Source organism: Podarcis liolepis (genome assembly GCF_965112155.1).
Source record: "Podarcis liolepis genome assembly, chromosome: 12".
Taxonomy (NCBI): Eukaryota; Metazoa; Chordata; class Lepidosauria; order Squamata; family Lacertidae; genus Podarcis; species Podarcis liolepis.
This window is the reverse complement of record NC_139563.1, coordinates 48,871,620-48,890,824: the sequence shown is the minus strand read 5'-3', so window position 1 is coordinate 48,890,824 and position 19,205 is coordinate 48,871,620. Positions and strand designations below refer to the sequence as shown.

Sequence of the window (19,205 nt, the reverse complement as noted above, 5' to 3'; positions counted from 1 at the left end):
AATGAACCTGTTGAAGGCAGATTGTACATGGGGCAGCACAGCAAAGAAAACAGTAGGCAAGTGGCCTGCATGCTCTGTTCACTGAACCCTAGTAGGACTCTCAAAAAGGACGGGTCTTAAATACAATTGCTTACTATGCTCCTAACAACTGTTTCTGCCTATGCAGAATCAGCTCGATGGTTTCTCTCTCTCGCCAGCCCCCTTCCTGCTTTCAAGGTCAATTTAATTCTCTTTGATCTTTTGGGCATCATTCACCACCTTGATAAACACAGCGCTGGAATTACCTTTCAGCTAATGCGAGTTGCTTTGCCGACTGTGTGGGAAAAAATGCACAGGGAGCATTTCTGTGTAGAAAACAGAGTCCAGAGGATTTCTGGCGCACTTCCAGTTCCTTGGAGAGTACATTTATTCATTGGTTAAGCAGGCAAACAGCTATACACTACGGTGATCAGCATAAACAATATTTGATAACAGTCACATCCCAGAAACACAAAATTCGCATTGCCCTTTTTCTTCTGGAAGTGAACCTTAGTTTTCCTTTTAGTTTAGCAACAGAAGTCTACAATCATGCATATAACCCACCTGCACAATGTGCATACCTGTTTAGGCTTACTATAGCAGTATGGCGTCTATGGATGTTCTCGGGACCCAGTTACCATCAGCCCCAGTCAGTACAGCCAATGGTCTGGGATGATGGGAGTTGTAGTTCAGCAACTTCAGTGTGTGCTTTTGTGTTACGGGTGAGTTCCATCCCACTCCAAATAACCCCAACCACTTCTTCAGCCTGAATCTAAACTGTTTTCTCTCTAATAGAACTCCATCCTTAAAGTTCTTCCCTCCTTTCAGCATGCCATCTTCCATCTCTCTCAAATCCAGGTCCTTACCATGACCTGCAGGCCAAACCTTCTTTTAGACCAAAGCTTCTGCTCCATCAACTGTCCCTTATTACTGTATCCTTATTACTTTCAGCCCTGCTGAAAAGGGGAAATGGCAGTGGAACCAACCAGGAAGTGTGTGTATATGTAAGCTCCATTTTAGCCAAATCCAAGGGCAGTTCATATAAACTATTTATTTGTTTGTTTGTTTATTATTTGTCTGCACTAGCAGTTTCTGTAATTGTGGTACACTGGTACTTTAGGTTCTCGAATGTAATCCTTTCCAGAAGACCGTTCAACTTCTGAAACGTTTGAAAAACCGAGGAGCAAGGGGCTGGCTGCAAGGTCAATTGGAAAAATTGAAAAGCACGTCCAACTTCCAAGACGCGTTCAAAAACGGAAGCAATTACTTCCAGGTTTCCGGCGTTCAAAAACCAAAACGTTCGGCTTCCGAGATGCTCGAAAACCGAGGTACCACTGTATCTTGAGGAAGCTGCATTTCAGAGATATGCATTCCAATACACAAACTGATCTGCAGAAAGATGGAGCTACTCTTTGGTTCATAAACTATCCAAGAAATCAGTCACTCTTTCTGTCCAGAGGACAGCCGGGCACAGAAGGTCTCCTCTTCACCATACTCTATTCTACCAAGTGTGTGAGAATGTGTCACATTGTCAGGAGGAGGATTTGCACATGGCGATGTTATGTGTTGCTGTAGCCCTGGGATATCAGGAAGGGAAGTAAAGGCAGCTGCTACCATTAGCCATTCAGCTGCTGCAGTAGTCTGATCACCACAGTGGCCATGGCTAAACAGGCACCAACGATGATAATTCTGCACCTAATCTCTTATGAAGCTAGGAACTGTTAAGATTCCTGCTCCATGACTGCAGTCATGGGATTGTTGTCTATTACATGATGGTGTACGTTTTGACTCCACAGAGTGGGAAGTGACGGAGAAAGGATGATTGTGTTACTGTGTTCCGTGAAGTGGGACTACAGTGGTGCCCCGCAAGACAAATGCCTCGCAAGACGGAAAACTCGCTAGACGAAAGAGTTTTCCGTTTTGGAGGTGCTTCGCAAAACGAATCTCCTATGGGCTTGCTTCGCAAGACGAAAATGTCTTGCGAGTTCCTGCGGGGTTTTTTTCATTCCCCCCCCCTTTTCTAAGCCGCTAAGCCGCTTATCAGCTGATCCGATAAGAAGATAAGCTGCTAAAAGCCGCTAATAGCGCTAATCCTCTAATCCGTCAATGGGCTTGCTTCGCAAGACAAAAAAACCGCTAGACGAAGAGAATCACAGAACGGATTCTTTTCGTCTTGCAAGGCACCACTGTATTGTCCTTTGTTCTTTCTCTTTGCTGTCTGATGAGAAAGAGGAAGGAGCTAAGTCAGAATGTTCCGTGTGTGTTAATATGTAAATAAAGTAGATTAGCCAAAATGCTCAGTTGCTGAGGTCTGTTATGCAAACTGCAAACACTCTGCAGATCCCTAAGTGTGCCGGTGTCTGTTGGCATTGGTCACTGTGATGTTTGGGCTGAAGAAAGCTTTTGACTCTCCTGAACGAACGACCAGGAGGGAGAGAACATGCCAGTCGGGCATGTGTCTCTATCAGGGTTCTACTCCAGAGTAGGACGGATCCTGACAGGAACTTCCAGTGGTATGTGGTGCTGACTACATGCAGATATATGCACCCACAAATCCGATATGGGAAGATGCCTGTCATAGATATTTTTCTGAATATCATAGTTGGCATGTCCTTAACTCTTTAACTGGGTGATGTCCCCTTCTCTGGATTAGTGAAATAAATTGAGGAAGACGTTGTGTTGCCTCTCCACATGGGACATTTGCACATGCTGAGTAGCTTCACAGTCTGCTCCAAGGGGAAAGGATGCTATGCTTAACTGCTGTCACTAAGACAAAAGGGGAAGGAGGAAGTGAAACTCAATGGCATGACCACAGTTTGTACTCTTAGTTATCAGAGATGATGTGAGGTCATATAAGAAAGAAGTGGGCTGTACCTAAGCATCTGTCCCGAATGCTTTGGAAACAGGATATCCTTTCTTAAGACTCAGAGTGAGACTGGATAATCCATTCATTGGGGTCTTTTCAGTCTCCATATGTTTGGAGCCTCTGTTACCTTCTAGATTAAAGGATAATCATTTATAATTTGGGGAAAATACTGCTAAGAAAGTTTCAGTTATAGCCTGGGGAGAAACAGTTTTATTCTCTCAAGAACAGTGGGTAAAAACGGAATCACAGAAAATAATTTCACGCAGCCATTTAATCGTGGCATTAAAATATCAGCTATACTAAAAACAGCTGTTGCACCCAGCAACATCGGACCAGCTCCTTGATGAAGCTTTACATTGTTAATCCTGCTACATGTTTTGTAGCAACACACAATCCATTCCTGGTTACAGAACACACTGAACTTCCAAATATTTTTCCACTAAAGGACACTCTGCGGCTGGGTTTCTTCTTTTGAAATCAATATGCCCAGTGTGATCAGAATCCCAGCAATTCTTTCGGTCCTTTTGAGATACGACAGACAGCTTTGCCAAAGCAACATTATACATTTTTAGTCCACAGTAAACAGACCTTACATTCCTCCGTTTGGGTAATCAGGTGTAATTGAGTAAATATGCACATACAGATGCCGTCTTTTGACACTAAATTCTTGTGGAAACAAAATAAGGGGACTGGCTGGCAGATAAATCTCTCTGAAAATTTATATGTGCACCAATAAAGATTCCATTATGTGGAATATTAAACTTGTACAGATTTCATTTTTTTCCATAGTTTTGTTCAAAGATCTTTCATGACTATAGATGTGCATAAAATAAAATTAAAAGTCCCATTCTGTTTCCATGGTGCGCTCAGCGCAACTTTCTGCCTGTGAGGAAAAACTGTATGTCTATCCAAATCTGCTCCTAATCATCACTCTCGTCTTCATCAAACGAAAGCAAGCTGCTATTTTTTACTTGCTTGGTTGTATTCTGGGAGGTTGGAGAAATCCTCTTTGTCTCTTTTCTCTTCTTACTTGATGTGGCCGTCAAACCGGAGTACTTCTCTTCTGATGAACGCTTAGGAGGTTTCCTAAACATAATCTTTCCATCTCCAGAGTCAGCTTCTTCATCTAGGGTAAGAATGCAAATAGTCCTTTATGTGCACACTCTCGCATCTCTACTTTCCCACCTTCTGAGTTTCAAAAAAGTATGATAATCCTACCGGATAGCTCAAGTATCCTGGGAAAAGGCTGCAGCAGTGCACAAGCTTATTCTGCAGTATCTTCAGGCAAAGGCTGAGAGACACCACAATCTGAAACTCTGAGAGCCACTGCAGACAATAGTTAAAATGAAGCAATGGTCTAAGACAGTGGTTCTCAACCTGTGGGTCCCCAGATGTTGTTGGACTACAACTCCCATGATCCCTGAGCTCTGGCCTTGCTAGCTAGGGGTGATGGGAGTTGTAGTCCAACAAGATCTGGGGACCCACAGGTTGAGAAAGGCTGTCTAAGCCATTATAAGGTAGCCTTCCGTCTTTCTCAATATTAATTTGTCTAAATACGCCACCCCACCCCACCCCAAATTCTGTCTTAGTTACACTATATGTGGTGGAAGTCATAACAAGGTCAGGTTGGCCCAGTGATGTGCTGCCACTGTAATATGTTGATCTGAGTTACTCTAATGAAATTTCTCAAAATTTCATATATGAAAGCCCAGGATCGCCTGACTCCAAAAGAAGCAAGAGTGGAAGAAATCTGATGCAACTATTTGAAGGAAACTGGCAAACGTTACAAAGAATCTTCATAACTAATGTAGTAGGTAAGCACACAGTTAACTTACATAGCATTCATAAATGAAAATTAAAAAACAAAACAAAAACGACCCTAAACTTGAAAGTTTCCGTATTTTTTTCAGGTACTATCAGTATGGATGGTATCCAACCAAGCTTAACTACTGTAAGAGCAGACCCACTGAAATTAAGGACTGCCTCTTGCCCGATTTAATAGACTCTGACCTGGAAGGCTAGAGTTCAAATCCCCAAATTAGCCATGAATTTCACCGGGTGACCTTGGGCCAATCACTGCTTCTCAGTCTAGCCTACCCAACAGGGTTGTTGTGTGGTTAAAAGTGGAGAGGGAGAAGAATGTACGCCGCCTTGAGCTCGTTGAAGAAAAGGGTGGGGTATAAATGCAATTATTAAATAAAATAATATAGTTACCACAGACCAGAAAGGGGATCCTGAGTACGTAAAGGGAGGAAGGCTCGTTTAATTTCATTGTACACAGGTTGTACAATGACAATAAAGGTATTATTATTATTATTATTATTATTATTATTATTATTATTATTATGACAGAATATAGCCCATTCACAACAGCCAAATCATGGTCTGGTCAACACATTTAAACTATGTCATTGTGCACATACAAGGCATATAACCTACCAAACCCCGCAGCACAGCTTAGGTGAAACACACAATGAAATAAATGGTGGTTGCATAAGAGGCACTGACTGATGGATTGCAACCACGGTGCATAAAGGGCATCATAATGCAGTATGTGAAGGCTAGTAAATGTTGCTTGAGGAAGTCGATGAAGACAAACTCTTGAGACTGGTAATGTGCGAGATGAAGATCATCGGCAAGATTGAAGCATCTCAAAACTGTTTTGCTAGATTATGAAAGCTAGCGTCATGAATCACAAGCAAAGCCTTATGCTGAGATGGCTTGCAATTTTGATAATTTATAGGTGGCGGAGCATTGAAAGAAAAATCTAAGCTTCTCCTCGGCAACACATTTTTCTTAACTAAGTAACAGAATGTTTTAAAAATCAATTTTCTAATAGAAACTTGCCAGAAACACTGTGGTTGATTGATCTTCATTTAATAACTTACTCTGTGCCCTTGCAACACCATTATCTTGAGATTTATAATAAGCCACAGCTGTGATGGTACATGGTACCTTTTCCATCAAGGCTGTCATGGAAAGCAGTGCAAAGGTGGATTCAATATGAACAAAGTGGAATACAGAATGCACTCTTGTTGTAACAATTACACTATTTAAAACTAGTTCTGTGATCCAAGCAAACTCAGCTATGTATTCTAAGAATTTCGCATTCAGACCTCAGCAAAGACAACAGCTGGTTCTCCATTACTGCTCGACGCCGCTGCCTTTTTGAATAAAATAAGGCAGAACAGGTAGGGCAGGAGTGAGCTGGGCTGATGTTCTCTCTTTCTCTCTACTCTCCCGTACAAGGTCTCATTTTATGGCTTACTACCCATGGACTGGCCAAGACTCCCACTTCGCTCCTTGTCTCCACTGAAAGCTGCCAGAACTCCAAACAAAATTAATGGTACAGCACAGCTACTATGACCTCTCCCAGCACTGGGAGAAAGTGGCTGACTCCAAGGGCTGGCAGGAAGAGCAGGTGATGAGCAGAAAGTTGACTCAAAAGAAAGCTCATGATCAGGGTGGATTTGATTTAAATCAAATAGATTTAAATCACTAGTCAGTAAGACTTGATTTTAATCTTTTTTTCTTTTCTTTTTTACCGAAAGACTCATTCTTGCTGGTATAATCTTAATATTTACAACCAGATGACAGTTTCATTTTTGGAATAATAAATTTTCAGAGTAGTTTTTACAGTTGTATCAAAATTTACTGATTTGGTTATACTATTAGAAATACATAGACAGATAATTATGAAATTATCGTGAGATTTAATAAGTTAACTGTTTATATTTGGACAACTTTTCTGCTGTGCTTTACTAGAAGGAGAAAAAGAATCATTTCCTTAATAACAATTTAAACAATTTATTAAACTAAAACAATAACATTATAGCATATGTATCCATGTTTGTTAACTGATTTGGTTAAACAATTTTTTAAAAAAACCTTTGAGTTTTAGCACACATGAAAAACTTAAAACAAATCCTTATTTCCTGATGACTAGCTTTTGGACTATAATGTAACTTAAACAGAAAACTACCTTTAGAAATATTTTTCCTCCAAAAGCATTTTATTTTAAAAATCCATCCATTTTAAATTTTAAAAAATCCAATTTAAATTTTAAAAAATCCTATTTTTTAATTTTTTTTTTAAAAAATAACATTGATTTTTATCCACCCTGCTCATGATTGTAGAAGATGCAGAGCAGACAGATGTCAATCCCTGAGGGGGCGTACACCATTTTGGGATGGTGGATTTTCTAGATCATATGGCGGTGTGTTAATTAAAGTGGCACTGAGAAAGGGTTGATCTTTTCTGATGATGTGGAAATCAGAGGGACTAGTATAAATATGCTGTAACAATGTTTTTAATGAAACACACACACACAAATACACACCCAAAAAATCAGACCTTGACTCATAGATTATCTACAGAAGAAAAGAAAACCTGCCAGCAGAGAGAGATGAGAGAACTAGGATAGGATACACTGGCTCACCGAGATCAAAACCTTTCAATCAACAACACCAACCAATTTTGGGAGCCCTTGACTCCACTCCACATTGTCAGCAGTGGTGAACTGGGGAATAAATCAGCGAGGAATGACTACAGGTAAAGTCTTGTGCAAGCAGTTTGCAGGAAGAATGAGAAAGAGGAGATGAAGTCCTAAATCAGCTTGGCTAACATGTTGAAGGAAAGCAACTTTGATTTGTGAGGGCCTGCAAAAAAAGCAAGGGGGAAAAAAGGATACTTTTCCTTTAGCTAGGAACAAAATACATCTCACCCATTCTGAGATACAAGTGATGGATTTCTACCACATCCTACAGTTGGGCCAATGACCTCCAGAAACTGATGAGCTATCTATCTTTGAAAAGTTCAGAGAGGGATTTGTAAAAGAAACAAATGCTGTTAGAAGCCTGACAACAGCCAAAGCCAGGAATTTGAGAGGAATTGCTTTTTATCGAAAGTGAGCTGACAGTTGTAGGCCGGTGAATGGTTTAGGTTTTACAGAAATGAAGCAGAAGTTAATTTTGACAGAAAGAGAAATAAAACATTAATAACAACATTAAAACTTTAACAGATCAGCACAGCTAAGACTGCCCAGGAAGAACATATTTGGCACAAACAAGGAAACAAGTGTTTTAAAAATAGCTGGCAATGTTACTGGGGACAATGCTAAACAAATGACGTTGTTTAAAATCCTTTAAACAAATACTGTTTGTGTCATTGCTGTGGTCCTGGACTAAGAACCTTCAGAGGCTGAGCTCTCCAGCAGCGACTCTAAGGATCTTACTAGTTTTCTGGTCCTTCTCAAATAAAGTCCTCCGCCTTGGATTTTGAACCCTGGCACAAAAACCTGGAGAACCGCCTTGGATTTTGAACCCTGGCACAAAAACCTGGAGAAGTTCCAGATGATGGGGAACTAACTTCATATTCCTCCAGTGATTAAGAAAGCCTTGGAGAAAGCTTACTGAAAAATGATATACAACAAAATGAAAAGGATGTTCAAAATAACTTTTGTAAAAAAAACACAGAAGCTTTTCTTTTGGGAATTATAGGGGCAGAACTACCTAAATTGTATAGAAATTTATTTACCGGTATGTATGCTACTACAGCAGCAAGAATGCCACTCGCCCAAAAGTGGAAAGAAGCAGAGTCCCAGCAAAGGAAGAATGGATACAAAAACTTATGGAATATGCAGAAATCGTGGAACTTACCGGAAAATAAGAAATCAAGATAACAAACTTTTTATAAAAGAATGGAAATGGTTTGTTGAATACTTACAGATAAATTGCAAACAGATAAGAACGGTAGCAGGATTATTGTAATAACCTGCAGTCTCATAAAAGTATATATTTAAAGTAGATAATTAAATGAGCAAATTAAATGAATTTGGATATGCGGAAGAGATTAAAAAATAAATTTAAGGAACTGCAGAAAGAGGGGGAAGGAAGTCAAACTCTGAATGTTAAATTGATTGTAAAACTATTGAAATGTATAAATTTGAAATAAATATAAATAAAAACTTTTTTTAAAAAAGAAAGCCTTGGAGAAAGTGGTTTGGGGGGGCGGGGTTTCTGTGGGAGCACTTTGAAGGTATGTCATTCAAGGTTGACTCATTAAAGTTCATGGGTATGACCAACTTGAGGTCCATTGATTTCTATGTGTCTACTCTGAGTACGACTTAGCTGAATAAAACACAGCCATTCCAAAGATATCTTTATTCTCCACTTTGAATCTTATTAAGACAATTTCAAAAGGGAAAAAGAAAAACCTTGTTTTAAAAGAGGTAAATCACAGTTCTATATGCATACACACACAAATTCAGTTCCCAGAATTGTCATTTCTTTATCCGTGTGGGTTCTTCACAGAAAGTTGATGGGTTGTTGTTTTATATTAAAAATCAAAAAATTACAGTGGTGCCTTGGAAGACGAACGGAATCCATTTCAAAAGTCCGTTTGACTTCTAAAACATTCAGAAACCAAGGCGCAGCTTCCAGTTGGCTGCAGGAAGTTACGTTGGACGTTCGGGTTTCAAAGAACATTCGAAAACTGGAACAATCACTTCTGGTTTTCAATCGTTCGGGAGCCAAAACATTCGACTCCAAAGGTGACTGAAAACCAGGGTACGACTGTACTAGGGATCAGATGTAATTATTTCATGTGTCAGGGCACCTTTACATTATATGGCAATAAATGCACACATGGTGGGATCCTGATGTGACTGAAAATATGCATCTGTTTCACACACACTTTATGCTTTAAAAACTTATATTGTGAAGCCACCCTCTTAACAGTCTATTTCAATAGAGGTACTGTGAGACTGCAAAGGCATCTATACAATCCTCAGTTTCCACAATGCTGTGCAGAACTTAAGAGACACAGCACAGAGCTCAGTTTCTTTCTCCATAATGGAGTCCCATATTAAACGGAGCTTTCTTCCAGGATTCCTTTGCCTGCCAGCAATTCAAGACGGAAGAGGGAAAGCCATGTAGATCTGTCACCACTGCAGGGCTGAGGGCTCATCAACACGATCTTTACTCACTAATGGCAGAAGACTGAATAGCTTAACAGCAAACCTTTTGGCTTTCTCCAGCACCACTGTACATGTTCCTCTAGCCACTTATTCATAAAGGCATCGCTCTAATGTTCCCACTGGTATGGTACCTCACAATTCTCAGACCACCGGCATCATTAAACTAAATATGTCTCTCTTTCTCCCCTGAAAAAAGTATTGAAATAAAGAGCGATGGAAACCAATCTATTGTCCTGGTGTTGAAAGTCAAGTGGTACACAAGGTTATTTGAAATAACAGCAAGTCAGTAAGGCTGCCGATCAGCTACACGTCAGCACAAACTCACAAAGTGCTAAAGCAGCACTTTGGGATGTAGAAAGTGTACTTTGATGCCCAAGCAGATAATGTGTGGCATATGGCTTAAAAAAAAAAAAACTAAACAAGAGAGAGAGAGAGAGAGAGAAACCAAGCAAATTGAACAAGACTAGAATAATATTAGAGTTTGAATGAGTAAGGACACTCGCTGCCAAGTTTTTGGACTTGTGCATACATTACGATGTCCCAGAGGCCAGATGTACTAGAAAAGGAGCAGAAAAAATCAATTCTAGAGATTATAATGAATACATGAAAAAGGCATTATACACCAATTACCATTTTCTGCTTCTATGAAATTTTATCTCAGAAAAAATTACCTTTGACAGGACAGTAATTCTCTCTAGGATTCAAGCGGAAGATTTACAGAAAAATATTGCACAGAGACAGACTTAAGCTCTTTTCATTTTTAGAAACTAATTTAGCTTCTACCAATAAATTAAGGTTAAGTGAAAATATTTAGATTGTGGCTAAAAACAATTCTGTTAAGAGAGATCTGCTTTATCACTGAAGAAATGTGGTTGATGCCATCACTGCCAAACTGATGTTTGTGTGTTTCTGTCTATCTCCTTTGTGTGCATTGTGATTGAGATATATATATATATATGCTGTCAGCAGCCACACCCTGGGGACAGCTTCAACTGGATGGCTAAACCAGGTGAGGGTAGCTGATGGGTCCCAAACCTTTTGTGAGTTAGGGGGGACTTCCCTGCATGCGAATGCAGGCTCTGGTGGATTGAGCGGGGAAGACCAAGAGCGGGTCCAAATGGTCAAGAAGGCAGTTTCTGCGCATGCTGTAGAGGGAAGTGAGGGGCGGATGGGGTTTGTCAATCAGGCAGGTACACCATCTTAGAGAAGGAAAACTCTGATTGTAAACCCCCACTGCCTTGTGGCTGTACTCAAATTGTGAGAAAAGCTTCAGAAGTAAACCCTGAGGGTGGTGTCTTCTACACCTCTTTCCACCAACTCCTGCAGCCAAGCTGGTGCCAAATGTATTGGTCTGCTTTCCTTTGGACCACATCAGTGAAGTGTCTTGTTATCTAGGCCAGTGTTTCCCAATGGGGGAGCATATGGCCCCCTGGGGGCTCCAGGATGTTCCAAGGGGGGGCATAGGTGAAACTTGCATAAATGGGGGGCCACAGCATGATGCTAGGGGGCCACAGAGGGAAGTGAGAAGGGAGAAATCAATTTTGTTTTTTTAAAAAATCCTGATAGGCTGGCTATCCGCTTGGCCAATCACAAGCGAGTAAGGGGGCGGCCCACCAGGTCCTAGCACTCCTTTTTGCCATGTGTGTTTTCTTGGAGCAGTCCTGGTTTGTTTCCGGCAGGAGAGGGTGATCACTGAGACTCCTGTTTTGACCAGTAGAGCCCACGATCCAGAACCCCCAGGTCAGGTAAGTGCGGTGGTGGGGCAACAATGGGTAGGGCTGGGCAAGCCAGAGCTGCTTGATAAGATCTTTTTGCACCATGTCAGTGAGGACCACTTGCTTTTAATATTTCTCCCATATACAGTGGTACCTCGTGTTATGTACTTAACCCGTTCCGGAGGTCCGTTCGTAACCGGAAACCGCTCATAACATGAGGCGCGCTTTCACTAATGGTGCCTCCCACTGCTGCCGTGCCGCCGGAGCATGACTTCCGCTCGCATCCCAGGGCAAAGGTCGCAACCGGGAGCATCTACTTCTGGGTTAGCAGAGCGCGTAACCCAAAGCATTTGTTGGGGGACGGTACGTAACACGAGGTTCCACTTTATACAGAACTCCCTGTGCACCTTTTGGACTGTATATGTAGGTTTCCCCCTGTGTGTCAAATAACTGTTTACAAACAAAACATTTAAATAGCTACCTTTCTACCAGTAGGACAAGGGGGGGCATGGGCATAGCCAGGATTTTTGTTGGGGGGCAGGCTTTTGTTAATGGGGCAGAACCTCAGATTTGTATTGTGTCCATGGGGGGCACAGGAAGGAAAGAAGTTCAGAAGGGGGCCATGGTTGGGAAAAGGTTGGGAAACACTAATCTAAGCAGCCCATGAGCTCCATACATGCTGCCCAGGTTTGCACCTTAGAGAGGCCACTTTGGTGCTGCTAACGCAGCAAAAGCAATGCAGGAGGCAGCAGTTACAAGTTATCGGTCTCTGCAGCCACAGCGACTACTGTGACTCTCCAGCTGTTTGATTTCACCCCAGAAGGCGCACTCCATTGTCCCTCGAGAAAGATGAACAGTAAGTTGTTGCCTTAAACGCGGTTATGTCTTTCTGTCCCTTTGCCGTGGCTGTCACACTTGTGCTGTTAAGTTCCACCTTGCATCTCTAACCTTATTATCTCTAACTAAAGCTAGCAAGAGAGAGAGAAAGCACACCCAAAGGAGCCCCTAGAGAGAGGAAGCAGCTGTAATGCAGAAAGGAGAAAGGTAGTGACTTGCAATGGCAAACCAGGGAAATGGGAATTGGTGGCAGTACTGGAAGATCAACACAGAGAGAGTGTTAGGGAGAGGGGCAATAAGGAAATCAAAGTGAGCAGAGCAGGGGGGTTGGATAGGCATCGTATGCAAAGTAACTGACAAATTAGAAGGCTGCTTGATAGAAACTGTCCTTCTACTTCGTAAAGAATGCTGAACTTAGTATTTACAAAACGTACCTATGGCTTTGGGAGTCTCTTTAACCTCCCTTTTAATCTTCATCACTTCTTCGGCACTCAGGTCCCCTTTTTTCAAAACAATCACCTGTGGCTGTTCATCCTCTTTGTCGCTTCCATCCTCGTCGTCATCAGCTGGGAGCTGTTCTCTCTGGAAGAAAGGAGGAAAGCTAAGCTACTCAGATGGTAATTCCCAAAATAATTTTAAGGTAAGAAAAGGAAGATTTGCAGTCATCTACTACCATCTGACCAGTTCTTTTGGGTTAAGGAGAAGACAAAACAATACTTGGAATTGGCAGAACATGAAATTATAAAATGTCAGGAAGAAGGCTGGCTGGAACAGCTTCTCCCTGTTATCTTCTATGTCGGGACTGGAGAACCTCTGGCCCTACAGACATTGTTGGACTGCAACTCCCATCACCCCCAGCCATCATAGCCAATGATCAGGGTTGAACGGACTTGTAGTTCTGCAACACTTGGAGGGTCAAAGGTTCCTGAGTCTTGTTCTTTCTGAAGGGTCTTCTTTTATATAGTAAAATAATTCTAATAACAACTACATCACCTGAATCATTTAGTTTTATTGTAAGAAGGCCATTTTGAGGCAAACCATGCATTTAATTATGTACTATGTCCAGCAAGTAAGAAACCAATACTTTTCTAATAAAAAGAAAAGGAAAGAAAACCAAACTTCCAGACAGTTAACAGTCAGTGCAGTCTGGTGTTGGTTAAACATGAAGCGGTATTCAGGTCCTACCTCTGCCGTGAAGTTAGCCCGTGGACAAACTACACCTTCATTGCCTCAGTTCATTTTTCAGTTGTCGATTGGGATAAATAGTGACCTGCCGTTCTAGGTTTTGCTGAGATAAAACATAAAGGCCCAATCCTAAACAGGAGTAATTCCAATTGAGCGGGTATTGAGGATTGCTGTTTAAAGGACTTTTGAACACACCACGTCACTCTTGTCCCTAATCCTAGCCATTTTCACTGGAAAGTCTTACAGGAATCAATGTTATTTCCCCAGGTAAGTATGCTTAGGATTGCAGCATTAATTGAAAAGTAGTAGGCAAAAGATGTGGGGGGGGGGGTGCGGGTGGCGCTGTGGGTTAAACCACAGAGCCTAGGACTTGCCGATCAGAAGGTCAGCGGTTCGAATCCCCGCGATGGGGTGAGCTCCTGTTGCTCGGTCCCTGCTCCTGCCAACCTAGCAGTTCGAAAGCATGTCAAAGTGCAAGTAGATAAATAGGTAGCACTCCGGCGGGAAGGTAAATGGTGTTTCCATGCGCTGCTCTGGTTCGCCAGAAGTGGCTTAGTCATGCTGGCCACATGACCCAGAAGATGTACGCTGGCTCCCTCGGCCAATAAAGCGAGATGAGCGCCGCAACCCCTGAGTCGGTCATGATTGGACCTAATGGTCAGGAGTCCCTTTACCTTTTAGGCAAAAGATGTAATGTTCTTGAGCTGGTTTACAGCTACAGATTGCAAAAATCTTACACAAAACTTGCTTCCAGTTATCATCTAGAATGAACAGGTAGAATCCAACTGGTGCCCTTGCACTCACACAAGAGCTTTGGATCTAGACGCCTCCACTAACAGAACAGAACAGGTGATTTTTGATGATTTTTACCCTCTACCCCTACAACCACAAGGTTCTCCTGTTATGAGAGAGGGAGAAAAGCTTTTTCTATCCACTTTCTCCTTGCCATGCATAATTTTATAAAATCCTACCACGTTCACCTCTTAGTCACCCAAAATGCTGCAACCTTTACTCTTAGGGAGTTGCTCCATTCTCTTGATCATTTAGGTGTCCTTTTCTGAATCTTTTCCAGCTCTACAATATCTTTTTTGAAGTGAGGTGAACAGAACTGTACCCAGTGTATCTGAAATGTGGTCACACCACAAGTTTATATAGTGGCATTAGGATATCAACAGCTTTCTTTTCCATTTCTTTCTTAGCAATTCATAACATGGAATTTGCCTTTTTCACAACTGCTGCACACAGGGTTGACATTTTCATGGAGCTATCCAGTACAACCCAAGGTCTCATATTCCTGTCAGTGCCAGCTCAGACCCCGTGAGTGTATATATGCCCTTCCGGGAGCCCAATGGGAATCCACCCAATCTTTCTGGAATCCAGTCTAGATTTGCGAATCTGTGATTTGCAAAGACAGCTTATACCGAAAGCAACTCAAATGCTTTCAGATTTCTGTGAAGTGCAACTAGTCAGCTTGCATCTAAAATACAAAATGTGACAGCTTTTTATCTATGCAAAGCAACCCAGCTTGAAGGTTTGTACTGCTTCTCATTTCTGCAGCCCCAGAACACTCACCAGCGCAGGCAGAATAGGAAAACAATCAAACCTACGAGACATCAAATGCAGAGCTACAAATTGGTTTCCATCACACTGCATGAAACTGTCAGAGAAGCGTTGTTACTAAGGACAAATTGAAATATTACTTTTCCTCCTCTTTATCACTCTCCTGCCTTTCCCCCCTTTGACAATTTGTTCATTAAGAAAGGATCTCGCCTGGTTTGTCCAAACTAAACCTGCTTGCTATCTATCTATCTATCTATCTATCTATCTATCTATCTATCTTGTATACGGCCCTTCATCATCTATCTATCTATCTATCTATCTATCTAGCTATCATCTATCATCTATCTCAGCCAAACCTCCCTGAGAAGAGGATTCCACAAATGGGGAGCCATTGCAGAAAAGGTCCATCTTGCAAAAGGGCATGGCTGGAAGGCAGGCTGGAACCCTGAACAGGAGCATTCCATACTCCCAACGTCTTGCTGCAAGCTCCATGTGCAAAATACTATTTGTTAGATTTTTGCCCTGCCAAGGCAGTGTGTATAAGGTTCCCAGAAGGTCTGCTCTGCAACTAGATCCAGACCTGATTAACACCAGCAAGACCGCTGCATGGCTTGAGTCTTTTGGACTTTGCTTTTGGATAGAGAGAATAATTGTATGCAAATTCACATAGACATAGAATCATGAAATTGGAAGAGACCCTAATGATCAGACCAACCCCTGGCAAGGCAGGAATATGCAGCATTCCCTTATGGGGATCGAACCTGCAACCTTGGAATTATCAGCACCACACTCTAACCAAGTGAGTGATCCATGCTCTGTTCACACAGGGGGGGGGGGTATGTATCTATACTTTAAAAAGCCCACAGGGGAGGCGAGGCAAACCCACCCACCCAATCTTGACTTCCCTGTTCTCTGCTGCTTAAAGCTGCCCCTCCCTGCCTGGCTCCACTACTGGCAAGGAAAAAACTACGTAAAGCAGAGGAGCATGGCAGGGTAAGGCTGAGTGGGGGGTGGGCAAGTTTCACTCCCCCCCCCCTCCATCAACATGCTCCTTTTAAGGGTAAAATGTTAACTCCTACCCCTGCTTTATAGCCAAAGGGGTAGTTACATGTTTAATAAACATGCACAAGTCTGGAGTGGCTACAATATTTATTTATTTATTTGGCTTTAATTTATTTATCAACTGCTTCACAACCAAACCAGCACGGTCGACTTCTACAATCGTACAATTTTTTAAAAAACTTTTGCAAACCTTTTTTTTTTATTTGTAAAGAACAATTTTCATATTGAAACACAGATGTAACACAGATGCACACATAAAAAATTACGGCATGTGCACAAGAACGTCTGTATATTTCTGGATTTGCAGCTGATCCATCAAGATCTCTGGCATTCTCAGGGCTCATCCAGACTTCTACAATCGTACAATTATTAATTTCTAGAATGACTTCAGCAGAAGCCTTCTTCAACAGCCTAAATATGAAAAATATGGATTGCTTGTGTGAATTTGTGTGTCACCCTCATACAGAGCACGAGAGGCCTACAGAGATTCAATACAAGCTTATTTGCATGCACTTGAGGGCTGGGCACGAGCAGCGGGGCTTTTCATATCTGTTTTGGGACTGTGTCTCACTCACACGAACCACTTTCAAAGCTCAGTCTTCACCCACTTCTTTCGCAAACAGCTGGTGGCGCAAAGCCCAAGGGCTGCTATGTCAAGAGAGACAAAGAGCCTGGCTACGCATGCAATTCTGACATAGGCACTTCTCTGGGTTTAGGACCAATTGTTTGAAGCGGTGATGCTTCTGAATGCCAGTTGCTGGAAATCTCAAGTGGGGAGAAGGCTGTTGTGCTCAAGTCATGCTTTGGGGGTTCCCACAGGCATCTGGTTGGCTACTATGGATGATGGATGAGATGCAGTGTTAGAATCTGGGACAGAAAAGGTAGGTGCCAAATGGCTTTGGGGGTCTGGGTTGTGGGTGCCAAAACAGAACGTCTAGTTGCCCTTGGGGGGTGGGGGTCGGCAACACTTTTTATTTATTATTTTGATAAGCATGAATTAAGATGCAATTAACATAAGTGACAGATTGCTAATATCACATTTTTAACAGAAATTGTTAATACATGTTTAATTTGGTGTTTACAATAAAAATATTGGTACCAAACTTCAGTTTTCAAAACTGCTCTTTATTGTTAAACACCTTAACATATTGTCTATCCTTAATATATACTTTGAGGCTTCAAAGCACATAAAGATAAAGGGACCCCTGACCATTAGGTCCAGTCGTGGCCAACTCAGGGGTTGCGGCGCTCATCTCGCTTTACTGGCCGAGGGAGCCGGCGTACAGCTTCCGGGTCATGTGGCCAGCATAACAAAGCCGCTTCTGGTGAAAAGAGCAGTGCACAGAAACGTCGTTTACCTTCCCGCCGGGGCAATACCTATTCATCTACTTGCACTGGCGGGTTTTTGAACTGCTAGGTTGGCAGGAGCAGGGACCGAGCAACGGGAGCTCACCCCATCGCGGGGATTCGAACCGCCGACCTTCTGATCGGCAAGTCCTAGGCTCTGTGGTTTAACCCACAGCGCCACCCGTGTCCCTTTTCAAAGCACATACATTCCAGTAATCCTTGAGTGTCAGCCAGGCGCAAAAAATGGCAGCCACACTTTTTGAGGTGCTCGCAAATGGAATGGAGAATATTTAGGCACAAAATGTGCCTGGCGCCTGCTAATTTCGAACCCTGATGAAATGGGCCATTGGTATGATCCCACAAGCTCTTCTTATGTTCCTATTTAAATCGTAGGCATTTAGAGTGTGCTTTTTTTTAGGGGGGGGTATCAACCTATAACTTCTCTTATCAAATGAAGCACAGGTTAAGGGTTTGACACCAGATCAAAAGCCAGCAATGCCATTCCATGCATGGTAGTTTGGGATCGTTGGTCAAAGTGGCCATTTATGCTGCAAAGTGCGAGGAGTAAGATTCATTCAGTTTAGCTTGCACTCCCTCTGCTGTTTGTTTCTGCAAAAATAGCACACCAGTCATTGTGCCAGATCCTTCCTTTCTCAAGAAAGCAGGTATTTTCCTATCCCCATCTCTTTCTTGCACAATCGGATGGATCCACCCTGGCTAAAGAATAAAACTGCACTTGGGAGTGAAAGATTTGGGATCTCATTAGTTAGGATGTTCCCTAAGAGAAGAGAACAGGATGCAGGGGGAGAAAGATGCTCCAGGGAAAGAAAGTTATTCAAGGGGGGATTTTTATTCAAATAAAAATATTTATTAATAATAAAGAAAGAAATAAAAAACACTACATCCTGTATTGATACAGTTTTGTCCTGTTATTTCAAATATTCTATCTTTGCCAAGGTGGAAATCCCTAACTTGTTAGGGAGAGGATCCCTAAGCAAGGATCCAAGTTAGGGACCCCTCTCCAAATGTGTTTGAAACGGTGTGCAAAAGGCCATGTACTAAAGCTTTGGGGCTCTTCAAATTGTGGCATTTCCAGAGGGGCTATCCTGTTAGGCAAAGCTTTGAAGTCACTTCAGCACCAGATGTTTGTTTTTTTTTGGGGGGGGGGTGGAATAGCCTTTTGCCAGAAGAGAGGCTGCAACCCTAATTCGAAGCCGGGTAGAGTACGAGACCCTTTACGCTCAAGGTCGTGGGTTCGAATCCTACTCTGGGCAAAAGATTCCTGCGCTGACTATAGACGACCTCGGTGGGCCCTTCTATGAAGCGCGGAAGCCCGGACACCAGGGCGACCCTCTCGCCGCCTTCCCCCGCCTGGCCAGGAAAGGGCCCCGGGGCGGGCGCTCGTCGCCGTTACCTTGGTGTCCACCGTGGGCCCCTCCCGGTAGCCGACTCGCGCCTTGAAGCGGCTCAGGAAGGCGGGCTCGGCCGGCCGCACGTACGAAACCTGGTTCTTTTTGCTCATGGTGCCGCTGAGGTAAACCTAGGCTTGTGTGAACGCCGAGCGACGGCGCCTCGCGTCACGTCACGTCACGCCGACGCCCCGCCCACCCCACTCCCCGCCATCTTTCTTTCCCTTCCC

At 42.7% G+C, this 19,205-nt stretch overlaps 1 protein-coding gene across 1 annotated transcript; it reads right to left on the bottom strand.

Annotated features, from left to right (window-relative positions):
• Positions 1 to 370: 370 nt before the first annotated feature.
• KIAA1143 lies at positions 371 to 19,121 on the bottom strand. Its single transcript, XM_083468633.1, has 4 exons — positions 18,981 to 19,121; positions 12,847 to 12,994; positions 2,524 to 4,010; positions 371 to 1,736 (listed from the first exon to the last, which is right to left on the bottom strand). Exons 1-3 carry the CDS (start codon positions 19,086 to 19,088, stop codon positions 3,805 to 3,807), a joined length of 462 nt encoding a protein of 153 aa, XP_083324759.1. The 5' UTR covers positions 19,089 to 19,121; the 3' UTR covers positions 371 to 1,736; positions 2,524 to 3,804.
• Positions 19,122 to 19,205: the final 84 nt, after the last annotated feature.